At 39.2% G+C, this 21,354-nt stretch overlaps 1 protein-coding gene across 1 annotated transcript in view; it reads left to right on the top strand.

Moving 5' to 3' along the window:
* Window positions 1–21,354, top strand: part of LOC131982392 (GDNF family receptor alpha-4-like) — a 66,571-nt gene that overhangs the window by 21,853 nt on the left and 23,364 nt on the right. The window contains exons 2-3 of the mRNA XM_059347021.1: window positions 10,040–10,336; window positions 18,856–18,927. Coding sequence (XP_059203004.1) covers window positions 10,040–10,336; window positions 18,856–18,927 — 369 coding nt within the window. The remainder of the gene's footprint in view (window positions 1–10,039; window positions 10,337–18,855; window positions 18,928–21,354) is intronic.

The following is a 21,354-nucleotide window of genomic DNA, read 5'->3' as shown; positions in this document are numbered from 1 at the left end:
GTTACCTCTAGGTGAGGTTACCACTAGGTGAGGTTACCGCTAGGTGAGGTTACCACTAGGTGAGGTTACCATTAGGTGAGGTTACCTCTAGGTGAGGTTACAGTTAGGTGAGGTTACCTGTTTATACTGCAGGAAGTTACCACACGCCCTTATTCTCACGATATAGCCTATATTTTTACACTTTTCTATAGTGATTTTTTAATTTAAGTCAATGAATAAACATTTGATGTAGCCTTTATTTAGTTGTTTTTGTCCCACTACTGAATTAAATGCTGACTCATCTATATTTAACACATTAGATTTATTACACCCCTTAAAATCAAGAGGGCTTCGTGACCGCCTGTGGATCTTTGGCGCCCCCCTGACATGATTTTACTAGCTGATTAAAGTGTGTGAGCAGATTGAAAGCTTGGGAAATTTCTGCAGTGAGCTTAAGGCACCTGGAAGTTGATAAAGCTCTACTTCAGCTTACAGAACACTAAAGTGCTAATGAATAATTAAAGCAGCTTCCTGTTCATTTACTGATGACCTCAGTTCTCAAAACGTTGACTCCATCCATCTGAAACTGACAAGGCAATTAAGTGAGAATGCATTACGTCTTGTCTTATGTCTTTAGTTTGTCTCTGTTAGGGTTAAAGTCTGTTAGGGTTTAAGGTCTGTTAGGGTCTGTTAGGGTTTAGGGTATGTTGGGGTTAAAGTCTGTTAGGGTTTAGGGTATGTTGGGGTTAAAGTCTGTTAAGGTTTAAGGTCTGTTAGGGTCTGTTAGGTTTTAGGGTCTGTTTGGGTTTAGGGTTAAGGTCTGTCAGGGTTAGAGTATGTTAGGGTTAGGGTATGTTAGAGTTAGGGTATGTTAGGGTTAGGGTATGTTAGGGTTAGGGTCTGTTAGGGTTTAGGGTATGTTAGGGTTTAGGGTTAAGGTCTGTCAGGGTTAGAGTATGTTAGGGTTAGGGTATGTTAGGGTTTAGGGTATGTTAGGGTTAGGGTATGTTAGGGTTTAGGGTATGTTAGGGTTAGGGTTTGTTAGGGTTAGGGTATGTTAGGGTTTAGGGTATGTTAGGGTTAGGGTTTGTTAGGGTTAGGGTATGTTAGGGTTTAGGGTATGTTAGGGTTAGGGTTTGTTAGGGTTAAGGTCTGTTAGGGTTTAGGGTCTGTTAGGGTTTAGGGTTAAAGTCTGTTAGGGTTTAGGGTATGTTAGTGTAAGGGTCTTTTAGGGTTAGTGGTTAGGGTTAGTCTCGAGTTTCAGTGATTAGTCTGTTTCTTGCTGGTAACTTTCAGTCCATTTTCAGGGATTAAAGTAAATAATGTAATTGTATAACGTTAACATAAGTCCTGCCTTCCAACAACATGTAACCTAACACTAATAGAAGCTCAGTGTGTATTGTTTAGCCCTGGACTCAACAACATGTAAAGGGGCTGAGTTACCCCCAGGTCAGCTCAGGACAGCCCCGGGCTCAGACTAGGTATTGTGAAAAGCCCTCCAAACACTGTGATCGATGGGACTTTATCCTTTTTCGCGGATGTTCAGTTCAAGTTTGGGTTTTTATCGGCTGCTGACTTTTCTTTGTCTGTTTATTCGGCTGATGTTTGCCATCACTCCTCATTCTACTCAACCGGTAACTCCTCTCTTTGTTCCAAACAAACCCCGAAATGTGAAATGCAACCCTTCCACCTCCTCACAGTGGTGGGAATACTTCCACCCAGGAGAAACACTTCTTTCTCCTGTTTCTGTAAGACGTAAGATTTGTTCAGAGAGACGGATAAGAGCTGATATCAGCCGCTATATTCCGACCAGGTAAGTCAGGCAGACTGTGCAGTCGTAATAATAGAAGTGGAATCACACTGTGGATTAGCTGCAGTAGTGCTTTGTGGAGTAAACTAATCCAGCAGGTTTCACATTAAATCCAAGCCTGTGGCTCACGTTGTAAGATACACTGTAAAGGCCGGGAGGAGCTGGTGCTGTTTGTTTATGGTAATTAATGTAACACCTCACAATTTATGCGGAGATCATTTATTGATGTTATTAGATGATGAGCTGCTGTAGGTGAGGTAGCCTCAGGTGCTGTTGTGCTGACCTCTCTATCACACTCCAGTGCTGCAGAGTGTCAAGTGATTGATTTGTTTACATGTGCACTTGTCTGCTCATCTGTCCGTCACACATGATATATCTTAGTGCCGAGAGAATCATGGTAACACTTTTGGAAAATGTCTATCATTTCCTATTTTCCTCGAAGAGGGTTCTACAATTACTGGACCACGACGCTGGCATATAGCTACTTTGAGGTGTATTTTATGTCATCCTAAAGGTGTATAAACTGAACACAGATAGCATATTTTGACCTTGCACTCCTCAATTGTTTTCTGCAGCCTCTTTATGCTCCCATTAAAATGTTTACGTCCATTTCAAACAATGTAACCGTCACCTCCCACATACTTTCATGCATCATTAAAGGTCACATGAATGTTGAGCAATACAGCTCAGAGAGAACAACAAACATGGCAGTGGTGGAGGAGGTCATGCTCATGGTTCTCCTCAGAAAGAGGCGGGGAAAAAGCAGCATTGTAGACCTTTGTTGGATGTTTTTATTAAGCCATCAGATACATCAGGAAATAATGCATTTCTATTTATAGGCGCCTTTCAGGACTCTCAAGGTCTCCTTACAATAAACAATTAAAAATGAAACAATAATAATAAAAACAGCAATGGCAGTAATAATAAACAGCAATTAAACAATTACAAATAAGAAAAATAATAAAAACAACAAAGACAGTAACAATAAAGAACAATAAAACAATCACAAATAAGAACAATAACAAAAATAGCAATGGCAGTAATAATAAACAACACTAAAACAGTACAGACAAAAATTGGCAACATTAATAAAATTATGAATATATTAGGGGTAGGCCAGTCTACAGGTGGACAGGGGTGTTATCATTAATGAGGAGTGAGAAACTGTTGGATTTAGATAATGTGGATTTAGTGCCAACCAAAAGGAGTTGTGTTTTATTTCCGTTGAGTTGTGGGAGAACCAGGTTTTTACATCTTGCAGACAGTCAAGAAGGAGGGATGGAGGATGTGTGGAGACAGGATTGCAGGAGAGATAGAGCTGGGTGTCGTCTGCATAACAATGAAAATTGAGTCTGTGATTCCTGAAGATATTACCGAGCAGGAGTAAGTAGATAATGAAAAGAAGGGGGCCAAGGACAGAGCCCTGTGGTACACCACAAGTGACTGGGGAGGGTTGGGATTTGTGGTTCTTGAGCTGTACTATCTGTGGAAATGTGGATGGAGATTTATTTTCATTAATATTGTATCCAAAAGTTTGCCAAAATGTCTTAATCATGTCTGATGGTCGCATTTCGCTTGAACTATTTGGAGACTGTCGTCCTCCAAAATACGATGTTTGAACAGCACCTTATTACGACCCATGTTTACAATTTTAGTTAGCGGCGCCCACTAGTGGCTGTAGTATTTACGAGAGTACCTAAGACATCAGCATCCGTGTCCCATGTGAAAACAAAAGTGAACTTACTACTGGTGTAGAAAGTGCTTGATTAGATATGCAGGAGAGCATTTTAAAATGGAAATATCGCCCACTATCAGGTTAATTTAATCGTGGCGGCCAAAATCATGACCACGATTAAAATTTGATTAATTGTGCAGCCCTACTTCATATAATCTCCAATATATTCCTAAAAGGAGCGCAAAATATCGATACTTGGCGGCCATGAGTAGATATAATATTGCCACACAACATATCACGATACTATGCTGTATTGATATTTTCCCCCACCTCTGCTATCCTTAGAGAAGAAGTTTTTTCGTGAAATCCTAACAAATTTGCAGCTTTTTCACGAGGGCGATCATTACATTAAGGACCAGTAGGGGGCACTATATTTTGGAATGCTCCTGGGGATATATTTAAGAGTGGGAACTACGGTTGTCACAATACTAAAATTTTCAACTCGATACCGATACTCAGGAAAATATTCAATACTCGATACCATTTTCGATACCACAAGGATAAAAACAAAGACCCCAAAATTTAAAAGAAATATTTGTATTAACAAGAAAAATGCAACATTTTTGCAAATTAACAGAACCACAGGTTAAATAGTTATAATAAAAAACAGTTGTGCAACAACTTGATACTTTTGAAAATGAGTATCGTATCCGTATACAACGTTTTGGTATCGATACTTTTTTAGAGTATCGATACTTTTGACAACCCTAGTGGGAACACTTCCCCGTGATTCCCAGTGGCACTGCTCTGTTTGTCCGTATGTTTCAGAAAAATGGAATGAAATGAACAGAAGTGTCCGTCTGTATCCGTATGACACCGTGAGCATAAATGAGCCTTTATGTCGTGAGTCAGCGAATACGAAGCATCTCAGAACCTGCAACACTTGGTGAGAAACGTGACCTTTTGCCTGCTGGATGGAGTGAATGTTAAACAAACAGTGTGAATGCTCGTCTTCCTCTCCAGACTCTCCACTCTGTGGATTCACACAATGCTGGTGTGCAGCAGATGGCATACTGTATGCTCATTGTTGTGAATGGGAAAACAGTGATAAACTCCAGCAGCACTGCTCGCCGCCTGCAGACACAGTGTGGCAACAAAAGTTTTATCTTCCCTTCTGCCATCTTCTGATGACAAACAGGTTGGGGAAATTCTACCAAAATGGAGGCACGTACTTTTATTTATCCACATGTACTCCTTGTTCTCTCCCTGTGAAGATAAATTAGTTGAGAGCTTTCTTCTTCTGACTGAACGTTTTTTGAGTCCGGGAGGAAAAAAGGGCTTTCTGCCAAAGTTAGGTTTAGCTAAACAATTTCACTTCCATGCTTGGCCGTCTCTCTCAGCTTGGCAACATGCACGCTGTGGCTTGGACTTCCTGTGGGAACACCTCTTGAGAAACTCCTAAAGGGGCCTGCGACTACAATTACTAGGCAACAACAACACTGGCTACCTTATTCATTTCAGAGGGGCTTACTTTGGGTCAGTGGGGGGTCCTGTCACAAAGCACTCCGGCCAAAAAGGCAGAAAAGTAGTTTTTCTGGCTTCAACTGTGGCAAATTTGTTTTGTACTACAGCAGCTTAGAAGAAAATAATAGAATATAAATCCTCACTCAAATTCAGTTGGATTTGTAATAATGCAACTTAGTGCAGAGGTGAAATGTAAATAAGTACATTTACTCAACTTGTACTTTACTTGAGTATTTCCATTTTATGTAAATTTTACTTCTACTTCATTACATTTAGAGGCAAATATTGAACTTTTTACTCCACTACATTTAGCTGACAGCTTTAGTTACTTTACAGGTCGAGATTTAACATAAACATGATCAATTTAAAGTGATAAGATTATTATATTTATTCAAGCATATATACTTTTTAAAAATGTGTGTCTAAAAACCAGATAAAACAGTAAATCTGAGGGAAATGATCTTGCTGCATGGACAGATAATTTACCTTGACAAGATTTCTTAAATTAAGATTATTAAATCTAGAAATAAGCATGTTGAACACTTGAAATAAGAAATGAACTCTTAAAACAAGATAAATTTGTTATTTTAAGCATTCAACATGCTCATTTCTAGATTTAATAATCTTAATTTAAGAAATCTTGTCAAGTGAAATCATCTGTCCATGCAGCAAGATCATTTCCCTCAGATTTAGTGTTTTTATCTGGTTTTTAGCCACACCTTTTTGTAGTGTATCATTATATTAAGTAGTTAAAATGAGTCCTATCTTGAGAAAATGTAAATGCTGCTTATATAAATGCATCAATAATAATATATTTAGAATATATAAAACAATCTGAGTAGGTCCATTCTGCATAACAAGAACTTTTACGTGTAGTGGAGTAATTTCACAGTGTGGAATTAGTACTTTTACTGCAGTAAAGGATCTGAATACCTTTTCTACCACTGACTCATTATATTGGTAGCAGTGGATGTACGTTTGCTATACTTTCCTCTGTGTATTGCAGCAGAAAGCTGACAGTGTTTGTTGTCTGGAGCTCTGACACACAGCCAGAGTGCTTCTGCTGCTCCACTTGTCATTGTGTCGTAGATTAAAGCTGTTGTGAGCCGTGTCACAATAAAGACACATAAATGCCAAAGTATTATATATCTATTTAGGAAAAATATCAATGAAGAAATGTTTGCCTTTCACGTCTGTCAAGCTCATGTTTTATTTGCTCCGGCTGATTGTTTGGTCCCACTCAGACAGATTTCCAGCCGGCGTGGCGTCCCACAGGGTCGACCTCAATCATCCATCACATAAACGGCAGATTTGATAGGAACTGTCAAACACGGATCAAATAGAATAGAATAGAATAGAATGCCTTTATTGACACTAATCACATGTACAATGAGATTTGAGAGCTGACTCCAAAGAGAAGTGTGACAATAAATAAAATATATATAAAATATAAAAATATACAATACAAACATAAACATACAAAGGCAAATAAATGTAAAGAAAAATATATACGATATAATGTAAACAAGAAAGGGAGGTAAGGTGCACAGTCTTCAATTCAATTTGCCAGAAGCAGATATGATGCTATGCAGTGTTCATAAATATATTGCACATTGACGGACAATTTATTGCACAAATTATTGCACATAGCCAGGTATAGTATATACATATATATATATATATATATATATATATATAAGAAAGAAATATTGCACAGTAATAAAGTCCATATTAAATCAGTGCATATGCGAGTTCAGGGTTGTTATTGCTTTTGGGAAGAAACTGTTTTTTAATCTGTTTGTTTTTGACTTGATGCACCTGTAGCGCAACAGATCAGTTGTGTATCAAGATTATGTTACAAATGTTTTCAGAAGCATATTTTACATTACATGTCATTTAGCTGACGCTTTTGTCCAAAGGGGTGTTGTGTGTGAATATTAGGGAACATTGAAGACTAATGGAGCAGCTGCATTCTGGATGAGTTGCAGAGGTCGGAGGGCTTTGGCAGTCTTCTGCAGGATCTGGTGGTAGCAGTGATGTTTGCATTGACAGTTGATTGTTGAGAGTCCAGCAAGGTTTTTAGTGGTCTTGGTGGAGACAGCCACTGCGTTCTGGACCGTGATGTGGAGGTTCAGAGGAGGGGGTGCCCTTCCCTGGGAGGTAAAGTAGCTCAGTTTGAGGTATTTGAGGATCCACAGGATATTTCCAGCTGCCTGTGTTTCAGACTGGAGAAATGAGAGGATTAGTTGGGTGTCGTCGGCATAGCGATGATAGGAGAAACCATGCGAGTGGATGAGAGAGAGCCGAGGGAGTTGGTGTATACCGAGAAAAAGAGCGGACCAACGACAGAGCCTTGAGGGACTCCGGTTAGTTAGTTAAATGTTTAGCTGTAAAAAGGATATATATATATATATATATATATATATATATGTATAGAGAGAGAGAGAGAGAGAGAGAGAGAGAGAGAGAGAGACCAAAATAACCTAAGACAACACAAGGGTTAACTTGAGCACAGGTTGCTAACGGTGTAGAGCTAAAAGTTTCTTGTAAACTTTGATTCTGAATTACATTCATAAAGCTACATTTCATCCCTGCTGTCCAGCTGTGGCTCCAGGACCTGAAGCAGGCCGGGGTCAGGAGAAAACAAGGACAGAGTCGGTATCTGATTCACTCTGATAAGGAGAGATTCTGAAGCAAGAGAGAGAGAGAATGTGAATGTGTGAGGGCAAGGGAAAGAAAAAGGGATGATTGATATCAAATGAATTCAATGAATACATTTGATGGAAGAAATTTGCATTAGTTGTTGTTTTTTTGACTGCAAGACAAAAGTTATTTTGATTGAAATGTGATGACGAAATGATGGAAAAACTATAAATGTCTGGTAGCATTTAGAATGAAAGAAGTGATTATTGACATGCTGCATTTGGATTGCAAAAAAAAAAGTTTCTCCAAGAGGAACTATTGTTTTCTGAAGTGTGGCTGCTTCGATTTGCAGGAGCAAAAAAAAAAATGAGAGTCTCCCCTGGTAAAATCCAATAGCTGATAGAGACAGACAGGGGAAGTGGAGAGAAGTTGTATAAGGACAGCGGAAATGTCATACGGGGAGAAGAAATAGGGGAACGGAAAGATGGATGGAAAAATGGAGAGGTGGGAGCGAGAGAGGGCGAGAGAGATAGAGTTAGAAAGAGAGAGAGCGAGAGTACCAATGTGAACCTTGATGGGTTGGACACGCGCACAGTAGGAGGCACAATCAGCATGCACGGCCCAAAATGATGTTCTTAGAATCACACAAGGATGTGCACGTATGCACACGCACACACACACACACACACACACACACACAGACAATCTCAAGAAAACAACATGAACACACGCGCATGACTGCCCTGAGAAGGACCCTTTTATGTGTGTGTCCTGCTGGGAGAGAGACTGGGAGGCACAGAACCCATCATTACTACCAGAACACAATACTGCACAACCACAGGGGGGGGGGCAAGGGGGGGCAAAGCAATCTGTCTAAGACACACACACACACACACACACACACACATACGTCGTGGCATTGACTTCCACACACGTCTGGGTGTCAGAATAAAGTGGCTGAGAGAGCATAAACAGCTTAACATTCAGTGCCGGATCAGTAGACAGTATGTAAATTGAATAGTGAGTGTGCTGATGAAAGACTAACCACATCCATAAAACATTGTTGGTTGAACAAACAGCCTTTGTGGAGCGCCGCGTCTCCACAGCTCACTTTGGTCCAGACATCAGTCTGAGCGCTCGGTGGGACCGGTTTTGATCCAGATCACCTCTCTGAACCGGGGGGCTCTCGGGTCTCACGCCAGCGTCACATCATCAACCTTTTACCAGCGTTTCCATTTTCTCTGCTGCTCAGGAAACATGGTGCATGTTTCCCTTTAAAGCCACTGTTCCTTTGGGGTGATGACAAACTCAGGACACACAGAATATCTGCAGGAGGACACAGAGCAGAGAGGCTGTTATCATCCAGGTGGTAAAGTCAGTGCAGAATAAACTAATACACAGGGACTCTGCATTAACTCCAGTAAATACCAGTACATCTTGCTCCAGGCTTAATTTGGTACAATTTAAGGTTTTACACTGTATTTATTTTACCAATTCCAAACTCAAACAAAACAAAATTTATTCCATTATCGCAGATACATGCAACAGATGTCACATGACACCAGCAAACATGACACACATGTTTTGGTCCTGTCCCCGTCTGCTAGTTTACGGGACAACTATTTTTAAACATCTTGCAGAAGAACTAAATATAAAGTTGACGCCTTGTGCAGAATTGGCCATCTCTGGAGTATTATCAGAGGGAGTGTGTCTATGTTCCCCTCTTTGTATGAGACCGGGGAACATAGGACCCTTTTTCCCTGCTTTTCCCAAAAAGGGTCCTATGTTCCCTGGTCTGTTACTTTTTCCACCGTTACTGCCTTATTTCATGGCAAATAGGCCTGTAGGTCTACAGGCTGTTTGACGTGCATATGCAAACAGGCCTAGACGAGGAAAGATTAGGTCAGGAGAGGCAAACCTGCAGGTCTCAAACTAACCCTAACCCTACCCTAACTATACCTACCCTAACCCTAGCCCCAACAGTGGGGAGCATAGAAGCCTTTTTCAGAAAAAGGCTTCTATGCTCCCCTATAGCTATAGCACATCACTGTAATCCAGAAGAGGCAAAAAAAATGGCAGGAATCCAATATTTCCTTGACTGATAGGAGAAACAAGATTTGCTTCTGAAAAAGAATCCTAATTTTAGTGGCCTTCAGCATGGGGTTTAAATGACAGCTTCTGGTCAACAGTGATCCCTAAATATTTATAAGCCGTGACCCTTTCAATGTCATCACCTTGTACTGTAATTATCTAGCGCTAACATTGACGTTTATCATCTGATGAAAAGGCCTTTGTCACATGCATAGGCACTCCTGTGTGCGTACATTTAAGGATTCCAGTTTGTAGTTTCTTTGAAAAGGTTTTCATCCTCATGTAAGTCTCCTCCTCGTCTCTCTTGTCTCCTCCAGGTGTGCTGCCAGCCTCGGCGCCCATCTTCCCCTTCCCCCCCTCCCCCACCGACTGTGTTGAAGCCCATCGAGAGTGCTCCTCCGACCTGCGCTGCGAGGCCTTGTACCGGGGTTTGGAGCTGTGTGCCGCCGACGCCGCCGTGTCTCCACTGGGGGAGCAGGCGGCCTCCGAGTGCCTGGAGAGACAGGACGCCCTGCTGGCCAAACATCCGGCTCTGTTGGCCTGCAAGTGCCAGAGAGCCTTCCGCAAGGAGGAGCTGTGTCTACGCATCTACTGGACGGTCCGCCTGCTGCCAGGTCAGTCGGAGCTCTGGGGACATGCAGGTCTGGATGTAGGGGGGCATATCTAGGGTCCCTCTATCCATTCATCATCTAAAGCAGCTATTCTCAACCTTGGGGTCCCGACCAGATGATTTCTGGGGGTCTCCAAATCATTTTGGAAGTCAGCTCTGTCTCCACTGTGTTAAAGTGTTCATGTGTTCATGTGTTTTAGTCTTTTGGGTCATTTAATGTCTTTTTTTGGTCATTTTGTGTCTTTTTTGGTCATTTTATATCTTTTTTGGGTCATTTTGTGTCTTTTTTGATCATTTTGTGGTCAGTTTGTGTCTTTCTTTGGTCATTTTGTGTCATTTTTGGTCATTTTGTGTCTTTTTTGAGAGAAAATAGTTAATTTCTTATTTTAAGTGTTCAACATGCTTATTTCTAGATTTAATAATCTTAATTTAAGAAATCTTGTCAAGTGAAATTATCTGTCCATGCAGCAAGACCATTTCCCTCAGATTTACTGTTTTTTCTGGTTTTTAGACACACCTTTTTTTAATAGACTGCACAGTGTGTTCAGTTAGCGACATCTGTTTTTCTACAACAAGCACCAGACTCTCTGTGCACAGTTAGCGATGCCGGTTTGTTTACAATAAGCATCGGGCGCTGTGCACAGTTAGCGACGGCGGCCACAGTTGTTGTGCAGCTGCTGAACAGTGATTTGATGACGATGGTGAATTCTCAATAGCTTTAAATGATTCAATGATTTTGACAGCAAGATTGAACTTCTAAGTAGCTTGGAAGATATTTTGGTTCTCATAGACTTTATATGGCTGCCATCTCTGATCCGCAATCTTGATGAAGTGGCTCCTACTAAAAATTGAAACCTATAGTGATGGACAGTATGTGGAAAAAATGTTGGTGCTTTTGTCTGACGTGTCCCCATTCTTCTTAAATCTGATCCTAAGCCGCCTGACTATAGACCAAGATGGCCACTCTAAAACCCAATGGGTGAAGTCGAGGTGGCTATGTCTACTTTTTTATACAGTCTACGCTCTAAATCTGAACGCCTCTGTTCAATTGTAAATTACACCATCATTTGCTAAAGAAGAAAACTTAAAATGGACTTCTTTTTGCCCTCTGCTGGCCTCTAGAAGGGTTTAAAGCCCCTTGAAGCCCAACTGGTTTTACTGTTGTGACATATTTACCAGAAAAACAACATATTTTAGGGCCGTACAGTTACAAGAGGGATTTAAATCAAATCTATTTGATTGGACCGCTGAAAAGTGGGCAGGCACAATACAGAGCTTCAGAGGACTGTTATGGCTCCACATTGAGAAAATGTATTTTTTATTTCATGGGGCTATAAGACACTTCCATATTGGCTTCACTTTTCGAGCCCAAAGGTATGCTAAGCCCCCTGTAATTGCCCCCCGTGGACACCTTGGCTGTTGTCAAAAACCCCATATAGTATACCCAAACCAACAATGTGTTAGTTTATCACTCAACCCTTTCTTCCTCACTCTGTCTGTCTGTGGCTCTCAGCTCCAAACCTCATGTTTAAAAAGGGCTTGGTGATTAAAATGTGATATAAATAGTTGAGTATTTGTGTGACATTGAGATGGAGTCAGTCTTACCTAATGCAGTAGTTCTCAACCTTTTTTGAGTCCCGACCCCCAATTTAACATCATGTTGTCTCACTGAAGAGAATCTCACAGTTCAGATCAGACAAACTCAGTTGATATGATGAATTTTGGACAAATAATGAAGCAGACAACAACTAAAACATCTCTCTGTCTGTGAATTTATATATTTTTTATATTTTATTGTTACTTTTAATCCATTCCATTCTGACCTCCTGAGTGTGTAACAGTTAGCTTCAAGCCAGAGACTCCTTGGAAAGTAATAACTCGATACTTTGGGATTTGTCAGAAAAGATACAAAATTGCCCAAAAAAGAATGAAATTGACCACAAAATAATTAAAAAAAGACACACATTGACCACAAAATGATCAAAAAAATACACAAAATGACCAACAAATTACATCAAATTAAGCAAAGAAGGACTCAAATTGACCACAAAATGATCAAAAAAAGACACAAAATTACCAAAAATTACAAAAAAAAAGACACAAAGTGACCAAAAATGACAAAAAAAAGACACAAAATGACCCAAAAAAGAAACAAAATGACCAAAAAAGGAAACAAAATGACCAAAAAAGGCAAATAGACCACAAAATTATCAAAAAAAGAAACAAAATAAACAAAAAAAGAAACAAAAAGATCAAAAAAGACAAAATGACACAAAATGAAAAAAAAAAGATATAAAATGACCAAAAATTATACAAAGTGGCCCAAAAAAATAGACAAAATGACAAAAAAAAGAGACAAAATGACCAAAAAAGGCAACAAAATTACCAAAAATGACACAAAATGACTAAAAAAGGACATTAAATTACCAAAAAGACTAAAACACATGAACACTTTAACACAGTGGAGACAGAGCTGACTTCCAAAATGATTTGGAGACCCCCAGAAATCATCTCACCCCCAGGTTGAGAATAGCTGTCCTAATGAATAAACGGTGCGGCCCAGTGGAGCTGTAGAAAATATCTGTTGGTAGGATCAATCAATCCATCATGGGGTTTTTCTATTTTCATCAGGTTTGTTGACAGTGAAAGCAGGCAGTAATGCCAGCTTTACCCCTCAAAGCTCTGGAGGATATTTAAAGTTTGTGTCCCATCAAACGCCTCGTGCACATTATATAGAAAACAATCTGCACAGGTGTTGTGAGGAGCATCAGACGCCATCTGTGTTTGCAGTTTACACATATAGACGAGATAGAGCAGACATGCTGGAGTGGAGCATGAAGCCACTCTGTGATCGGGGCTGCAGCATTGTTGTGTATTAATTTGAAGATGTATTAAAATATCTGACATATAGCAGCTTAAATATGCATCAAACATGTTTTGATAAACACAGAGAAATCTTATTCTGTTTACAGGAAACTCCTGCTTGATTAAGATCAGAGCAGCTCTGATTTAGGAAATCCCACTGCACCATTTGGAACAAAAACAGACGCACCAACATTAGGTATAATAGCACCAGTTTTTAGGATTACTGGGCACTCGCTGTTGGAACCGAGGACCTGTTTTTGTGTATCCTGAATCGTCTGCTAAGATTTTCCACCACAGCAGCTCAGGCTGCCCACTGGAGTGTGACGCCTCACTCAGAAACACATTCACATTTATGCGACACTTTCTAGACACTATAGTGTATAGCGTTTATTCAATAACCCTTATCGGAACACTTTTACACAGATCTGGTTCATTTCTACCATAACCATAAAATGTGTCATAATCCAGCAGTCAGAAACACACTCTCTCACACACAGAAACACACACACACACACACACACACATACACAGGCATGTGTTGGGAAATATATTGAGGAAACCTTTAAAATTAAATTATCTGACTCCAACAGTAAATCCTCACCTATTTCTCTGCGCCGATCGTTTGATAGGGTATGATGAGCAGGAGACTTTTCTGGTCATTTTGTGTCTTTTTGTGTCATTTCGTGTCTTTTTTTAATCATTTTGTGTCTTTTTTTGGTCATTTTGTGTCTTCTCTGTTTCTTAATTGGTAATTTTTTGTCTTATTATTTTGTGTCTTTTATACTTGTCTTTTATACTAAATATATGTGAGCTTGTCTCCAGTTTTACTTGGTATATCATCATCAAACTGAAACTGGCCTCATGGAGTTTACAGCCAGAACTTTAGAGGTAAATTTACAGCAGGGCTCCACGCTGCATTTTGTGTCTTTTTAAGTCATTTTGTGTCTTTTTTTGGTCATTTTGTGTATTTTTTCAGTCATTTTGTGTCTTTTTGTGTCTTTTTTGGTCATTTTGTGTCTTTTTTCGTCCTTTAGTCCAACATAAAATGTGATTTTGAATCTTCAAAACACTATCATGCTCAATAAAGAATGTTAAATGTGTCAAATGTGACCAAAGGTGTCAAATCTACCATATAAGAGGGTTCCATCCAGTTCTATCATTTGATACTAAATCTATTTGAGCTTGTCTCCAGTTTTACTTGGTATATCATCATCAAACTGAAACTGGCCTCATGGAGTTTACAGCCAGAACTTTAGAGGTAAATTTACAGTAGGGCTCCACGCTGCTTTGTTTTCTAGTCTGATGGAGGCAACAAGTCTGGATTATTTGGAGCTTTTGGACACTCCACAGGGATAACAACAATATTAGCAGATGAGCATTCTAGCAAAGCATCTTGCATGATGAATCTATTAATGCACAGAGATGATTCATACACAGATAGTGACTTACGTCCACAGAGACAGACAGACAGCTGATTCCAACACCCAGTAACTCTCAGCATCTATCCGTAGAGCTGGTGTGATGTGAGCTAACACTATAACACTATAACACTAGCCAGCGGAGCCTCCTCCCCTGTGGCCTATTAGTCAGTGGAGCATTAGTGTAATTACACACTCTTCAGTTCCTAACGCTGCTAGGCTGCTCTAGCGTGTCATTACCATAAATATATAGCCTAGAATAGGATTTACATACATAAACACTTTACATGCCATTACATTCTTGATTGAGTTTGAACTTTTGAGTGTGTTTAAATAATTTGCAACAACAAACAGCTCGTCCACTCGTCAATCAAGGCTCTGCTGAAAGCTTTCACAACTTGACAAAAGCTGCCTTTAACTACATGAACTCACTCTGAGTTCTTCCTCACCTCATCCTCATCCTCATCCTCGTGTTCGTGGTCAGAGATTCAAATGACAGAAACACTGTAGCGACATTAAAAGCCTGTAATAACAGGTCCTCTGTCCTTGTTTCCTCATAAATTATATTTGTCCAAACCAACTGTACCTTTAGTTGAACCAGGCATTAAAATGAACAAGAAACTGAAGAAAACAAGGATGGTCTAATATTTTTTCCATGGCTATATTTTTTGTCATTTTGTGTCTTTTTTAGTTATTTTTACATCTATTTCTGCTCATTTTGTGTCCTTTTTTGGTAATTGTGTGTCAATTTGTGTCTTTTTTTGGTCATTTTTACAGTTATTTTTCGTCAGTTTGTTTTTATTTCCATAATTTTCAGCAACAGGGTACAACTCTTGTTTCAGGGCTCGTTTTTGACCACAAAAAAACATTAAAACCAGCTGTGAGAGCTGTGTTGTAATAAAAACAAGTTGATTCACAACTTGACAAAAGCTGCCTTTAACTACATGAACTCACTCTGAGTTCTTCCTCACCTCATCCTCATCCTCATCCTCGTGTTCGTGGTCAGAGATTCAAATGACAGAAACACTGTAGCGACATTAAAAGCCTGTAATAAGAGCAGCAGAGATGATATGGAGAGTGCAGAGTGAGATGAGAAGAGTGATATTACTCTTGTGTGCATTAAGTGGAGCTGCAGCCTGGAGGTGATGAGCCTCGCTCAGCAGAAAATACTCCGTGTAACTCCTCACAGAACAATAACTTTTATTTACAGTTTTGCATTTTTGTTCATGCCGCCTGTTTTAATCAAGCAAATGAGATGTAACATGGTGGTAATGAGCTTTGGAGATATTGGAAGTCTTGTTTTTTTTTTAACTTTGGACAGAGCCAGGGTTGCTGTTTCACATTATTTCCCAACTTTATGGTAAGATAGGCTAACTATTTCCACATTACACTTGAGATTGTGTCTAAAAACAGGATAAAAAAATAAATCTGAGGAAAATGATCTTGCTGCATGGACAGATGCACACAGAGGTTAACTTTGGAGTACTTTGAGATGTAAAACAATACGAATTGTTAGTGCGAAAAATGTCAAAATGGATGAAGATCTTATTTTATGGTGTTCCACTGGGTTCCGTTCTGGGTCCACAACTTTTTTCATTACACTGCAAAAAAGGTGTGTCCAAAAACAAGATAAAAACACTAAATCTGAGGGAAATGATCTTGCTGCATGGACACATAATTTACCTTGACTTGAAGATTTCTTAAATTTAGATTGTTAATTGATTTCTTATCTAGAAATAAGCATGTTGAACGCTTAAAATAAGAAATTAACTCTTAAAACAAGATAAATTAAAGCTGCCAGCAGTGATGAACTGGCCCGAGCAGAGTGACCTGACAATTATTTGTTTCTTACCAAGATAAAGAAAACTTTAGATTTAGAAGTGTTTGATAATTTATCTTGTTTTAAGAGTTAATTTCTTATTTTAAGCGTTCAACATGCTTGGATTGCCATGAAATTTAGTGCTGATATGTCTGCAAATGTTCCCAACAGAATGAATCTCGATCACTCCAGTAAGGAAGCTAACAGGGTATGTTTTACTTCAGGGAGCTCCTGAACTGCAGGGGGAAGCCTTTGTTCTTCCAATTAGCTTGAGTAAAGTAAATGTCAGTTCAGTGCAGTGAACTGTCAGAAAAAAAACCCAGTTAAATTTAGAGACAGACCAAGATGTATAACAGAATCATTTACACAGAGCAGCATGATGGCGGTTCCATCTGTTAACTCTATGGAGTCTTGGGCTATTTTGTCCATTTTTGAATCCTTTTCATGTCTTTGTAAGTCATTTTGTGTCTTTTTTAGTCATTTTGTGTCTTTTTTTAGTCATTTTGTGTATTTTTTAGTCATTTTGTGTCTTTTTTGGTCATTTTGTGTCTTTTTTTAGTCATTTTGTGTCTTTTGTGGTCATTTTGTGTCTTTTTTAGTCCTTTAGTCCAACATCAAATGTGATTTTGAATCTATTTTTTACTTTCAAAACACTATCATGCTCAATAAAGAATGTTAAATGTATCAAATGTGAACAAAGGTGTCAAATCTAACATATAAGAGGGTTCCATCCAGTTCTATCATTTGATACTAAATCTATTTGAGCTTGTCTCCAGTTTTACTTGGTATATCATCATCAAACTGAAACTGGCCTCATGGAGTTTACAGCCAGAACTTTAGAGGTCAATTTACAGTAGGGCTCCACGCTGCTTTGTTTTCTAGTCTGGATGGAATCAACAAGTCTGGATTATTTGGAGCTTTTGGACACTCCACAGGGTAAACAAGCATTTATGACTGAATAATAATGTTGAACATACTGTCCATGTTGATGCTGCAGATGACTCATGTTTACACCCATGATCTGCACGGTTTTCCACCACTGTCATATCCATTTCCTGTATCACAGTCTATGACTACTTTATTTACTCTACCGTGTTTAATTCCCTACTCATACCTCCATAAAGTGTTATCTTGACTCTTTGTGCAATGACATAACCAACCAGAGTCACCAAACGGAAAATGTTGCAATTAAAGAACTGGGATCAAACGATTATTTCCAGCTTGGAAAATGTTTCCCTATTTATAGATCTTCAAATTTAATGCTCGAGAGAAGATAACTTACAGTACATTTTGCTGAAACCACCAGTGGCACTTGATGTTTTTCCATTTTTGCGACTGATGCTGAAAATATAAAAGAATTATTTAAATATTCTCGCTTAAAGTTGTAAATCATATCAGGCTGTTTTGAGTGTGACTTTGATTCTTTTACTTCTTGACTACCCTGTCTCTTTATGTTTTAAGAAAAATGTAATTTCAGTTGTAAAAATAAGTCAAGAGGCCATGGCTAGTGGATGTGCACCGAGAAGCAATTAAAAGTAAAGTTGTCCTGTTTTATCAAGTGTTACTTAGTACCGATGTAATTTAGTTGATACTATTAAAAGTACAGAGTTCAATATCTAACCCCTTTTTTACATATGAGGAAGTGCAGAAATATGCCTTGTGGTGTATCCCAAGGTCCGATCCTAGGCCCCACATATTTAGCTCATTACTTGTTCTGTACAGACAATTTTAATAAATGCAGATTTTAAAAGCATACATGATCCGTGTAAATAGTATTACTCTGTTGTTAAAAGGACTCGAACTTGTCGGTCTTGACTTGGGACTTAATTCGGGACTTGCCTGTCTTGACTTGAGACTTGTCGGTCTTGACTTGGGACTTGACTCGGGACTTACCTGATGTGACCGATGTAATTTAGTTGATACTATTAAAAGTAAAGTTTTTGTTATAGAGGTTTTTTTTTTACATAAGAGGTAGTGCTGAAATATGCCTTGTGGTGTACCCCAAGGTCCCGTCCTAGGCCCCACCGATTTTACTCATTACTTGTTCTGTACAGACAATTTGTAGACAACTTGACTCGTGACTTGCCTGTCTTGACTTGGGACTTAACTCTGCTTTTGGTAGTTTGGACTAACCTAAGAGTGGACATTGGCATTTATTTCACTGTGAGAAACATAATCATTCTTTATTTTCAATCACATTTCTCCAAACGTTTCATAGCGCCACTCTCGATCGTATTGATGAACTCCTTCCAGTGCATTTAAGGTCGATCACATTGAGTTTCATTGGTGTTTCTCAATTACCGTTTGCTCTCTTTACCACAGTGTTTGTCTTACATTTGTTCCTTCCAAGCGACTCTGGGTCACATTGTAAGTGATCACTCAATTGTTTGCCAATGTCTCTGTTTTTTTTCTGTCTTGCAGGGGAGGATGAGCTGGAAATATCCCCCTATGATGACACACTAATGGATACTCGCATGACCTCCTTAGCGGCAGGTAAAACACACTCACACACACACACACACACACACACACACACACATTCTTGTATTTCAAGATGATACTGGGACGGTTGTAACGAGGCGTTACAACCGTCCCATCACCAACCATGTTTTCATCTCATGTGAGCTAGCTTGATTGCTAGTTTGACACTTAGCCATTTCAATTTTTAGCTTACAAAACAGTGATTATAATAATACTTGTTTGAATTCACAGACATTTGATCTTATGACGGTATCCAAAAAAGTACATCAGAAAGAAAAGTATTTTTTTTTTTTTTTTACCTCAAAAACAACCTTCTGTAGATAATGCCGTCAGGAAGTTTCAAATCTGGCTCCATTTCTAGCAACAATGGAGGGACACTAACCAAGCATGAGAACAGTGAGTGTCATCACTCTAACTTGTTTCTGATTGGAGGAATTGATTGATCCCTACTTTGGTCACAAATTGAGTTTTACAAGTAGACCAGTGAAGCAGCTCAATGACTCACTAAGCCTCAGATTTGTGGGTCAATATGTATCAGTCAGTAAAGGTAAAGGTAACTAGTGACTGTCACTCTTTCCATTTGGCAAATTTTTTCTGTCTCGGCACCTTTTCACACCCTTCAGAATTTGTCCTTGTACTTCCATATTGGTGGTTCTTGGGTTAATCCAGGCTAGATTTTGTCCTGGGATTGTTGAATTTGTCAGGAAATATTAAAATACTGGTATTTATTTATTTATTTATTTATTGGATCTCCATTAGCACCAGTACATTAGCATAGCTATTCTTCCTGGAGTCCAAACATTAAATCAAATTGTCCATTCTCCGAGATCATCAACAAAACAAAAACAACAACAACAACAACAACAACCGTCAATACAGTCACAACACATATACAATCATAGACACTGACACACATGTATCACAAGACATGACGCAACATTTGTACAGTAAAATTAAGAGTCCATACACAACATCCAAACACCATAGCATAACATACAAACAGATAACAAAAAATAAATAAAAATAGATCGAGGAAAAGATAGATGATATCCTGTGTGCCCTGGGCTGGATGTGAACACTGTAACCCACTGAGGTACCAGGTTTCAGTCTGTCATTACATCTTTTTTGCCTTACTGGAAGTGGAGCCCAAGGATTGAACCCAACACGTGGAATCAGAGCAACAATATAGAACTCCAGTAGTGCTGGAGCGATCAACCCTGACACTCACAGACCCCCGAGGATCACTCCTATTGATTATTATGTCTACCTGATCTTTCCTCAACCATAACTCCAGAAGTTGCCCTGCTTCTTACCAAGACAGGCACCTTGTCAACTGATCTTTCTGTTTTTATGCCACTGCTCTGGTGGTTTCTGGGCTGTCGTCCATTCCATTTGTGTGAATGTGACATCTCAGGAATGTCTTGAAGAACTTTCTCTTTGCATATTGCACAAACCTTGATTTGGACTCAAGGATGAACTGATTAGATATTGGAGGTCAAAGGTCACTGTCAACTTCACTGTGAGGCCATTTCTCAATGTCATAATTCTAGAACAGGCGTCGGCAACCTTTACGAATGAACACGAAGAGCCATTGTTGGCCAAAGACGAGAAAAATATCGTACACATAATGGAGCCGCATACCTTATTTTGAGCCTCACTATGAAGGTGAAACATGTGTGTGAAGCATCCAGTTTTTCTAGAGTTTGTAGCTTCTTTGCTGCAAAATACATATTTAAAGCATTGTCTCCTGTCATGGAAAGACTATTTTCTTACATTTTGCTGTGGATATTTAATGTTTCCAGAGGATGAATTATAGTGATTTTGATCTTCTCCACCGTGTTGAATTCTCATATGGACCTTCCCACATATGGTGGTCATTTGGTCAAAATTGTGAAATTTTCCCCTTTTTTGCTTTTTGTTTTTAGGTTTCCATAAAGCTTACTGTGCATATGCACATACAGGCGTATGAAAAGGATCAACCCATTTCTGTTTTGGAGAGTACAGGTTTTTTTTTTCTTCACCACCACCCTCAGAACAAAGTAAACATGTTTGCTGCAATATTGGTTGGGTTGCCAAAGTATCCGGCTGCTAAGGCCATCAGGCAGCAGTCTGCTGCTGGAACGAGGACTTATTTCATTTTGTCACCTCAATTACTACCTCAATTTACTTAAAAGGCTCCTCTTCTGGAATTCCTCTGGTTCCCCAGTCTGCAAATGCTGAATTACACATATTTATTTAGTCATCTACAACACCAAAATGACGCAATTAAGAAAAATTCCCCTTTATGTAGATGATTTTTGCTTAGTTTATATTAGTTTACTGTTTACATTTGTGAGTTAATTACCTCCAACTTTTCCACTCTCCAGTGTAATTAATGGAGAGTCTACGGGGGGGCGAGGCTGCAAGAAAAACTCTATTAAAACAGCTCTCAGTCCCATA

This window comes from Centropristis striata, chromosome 12 (assembly GCF_030273125.1).
Source record: "Centropristis striata isolate RG_2023a ecotype Rhode Island chromosome 12, C.striata_1.0, whole genome shotgun sequence".
NCBI classification, from domain to species: Eukaryota; Metazoa; Chordata; class Actinopteri; order Perciformes; family Serranidae; genus Centropristis; species Centropristis striata.
This window is presented reverse-complemented; position numbering and strand designations above follow the sequence as displayed.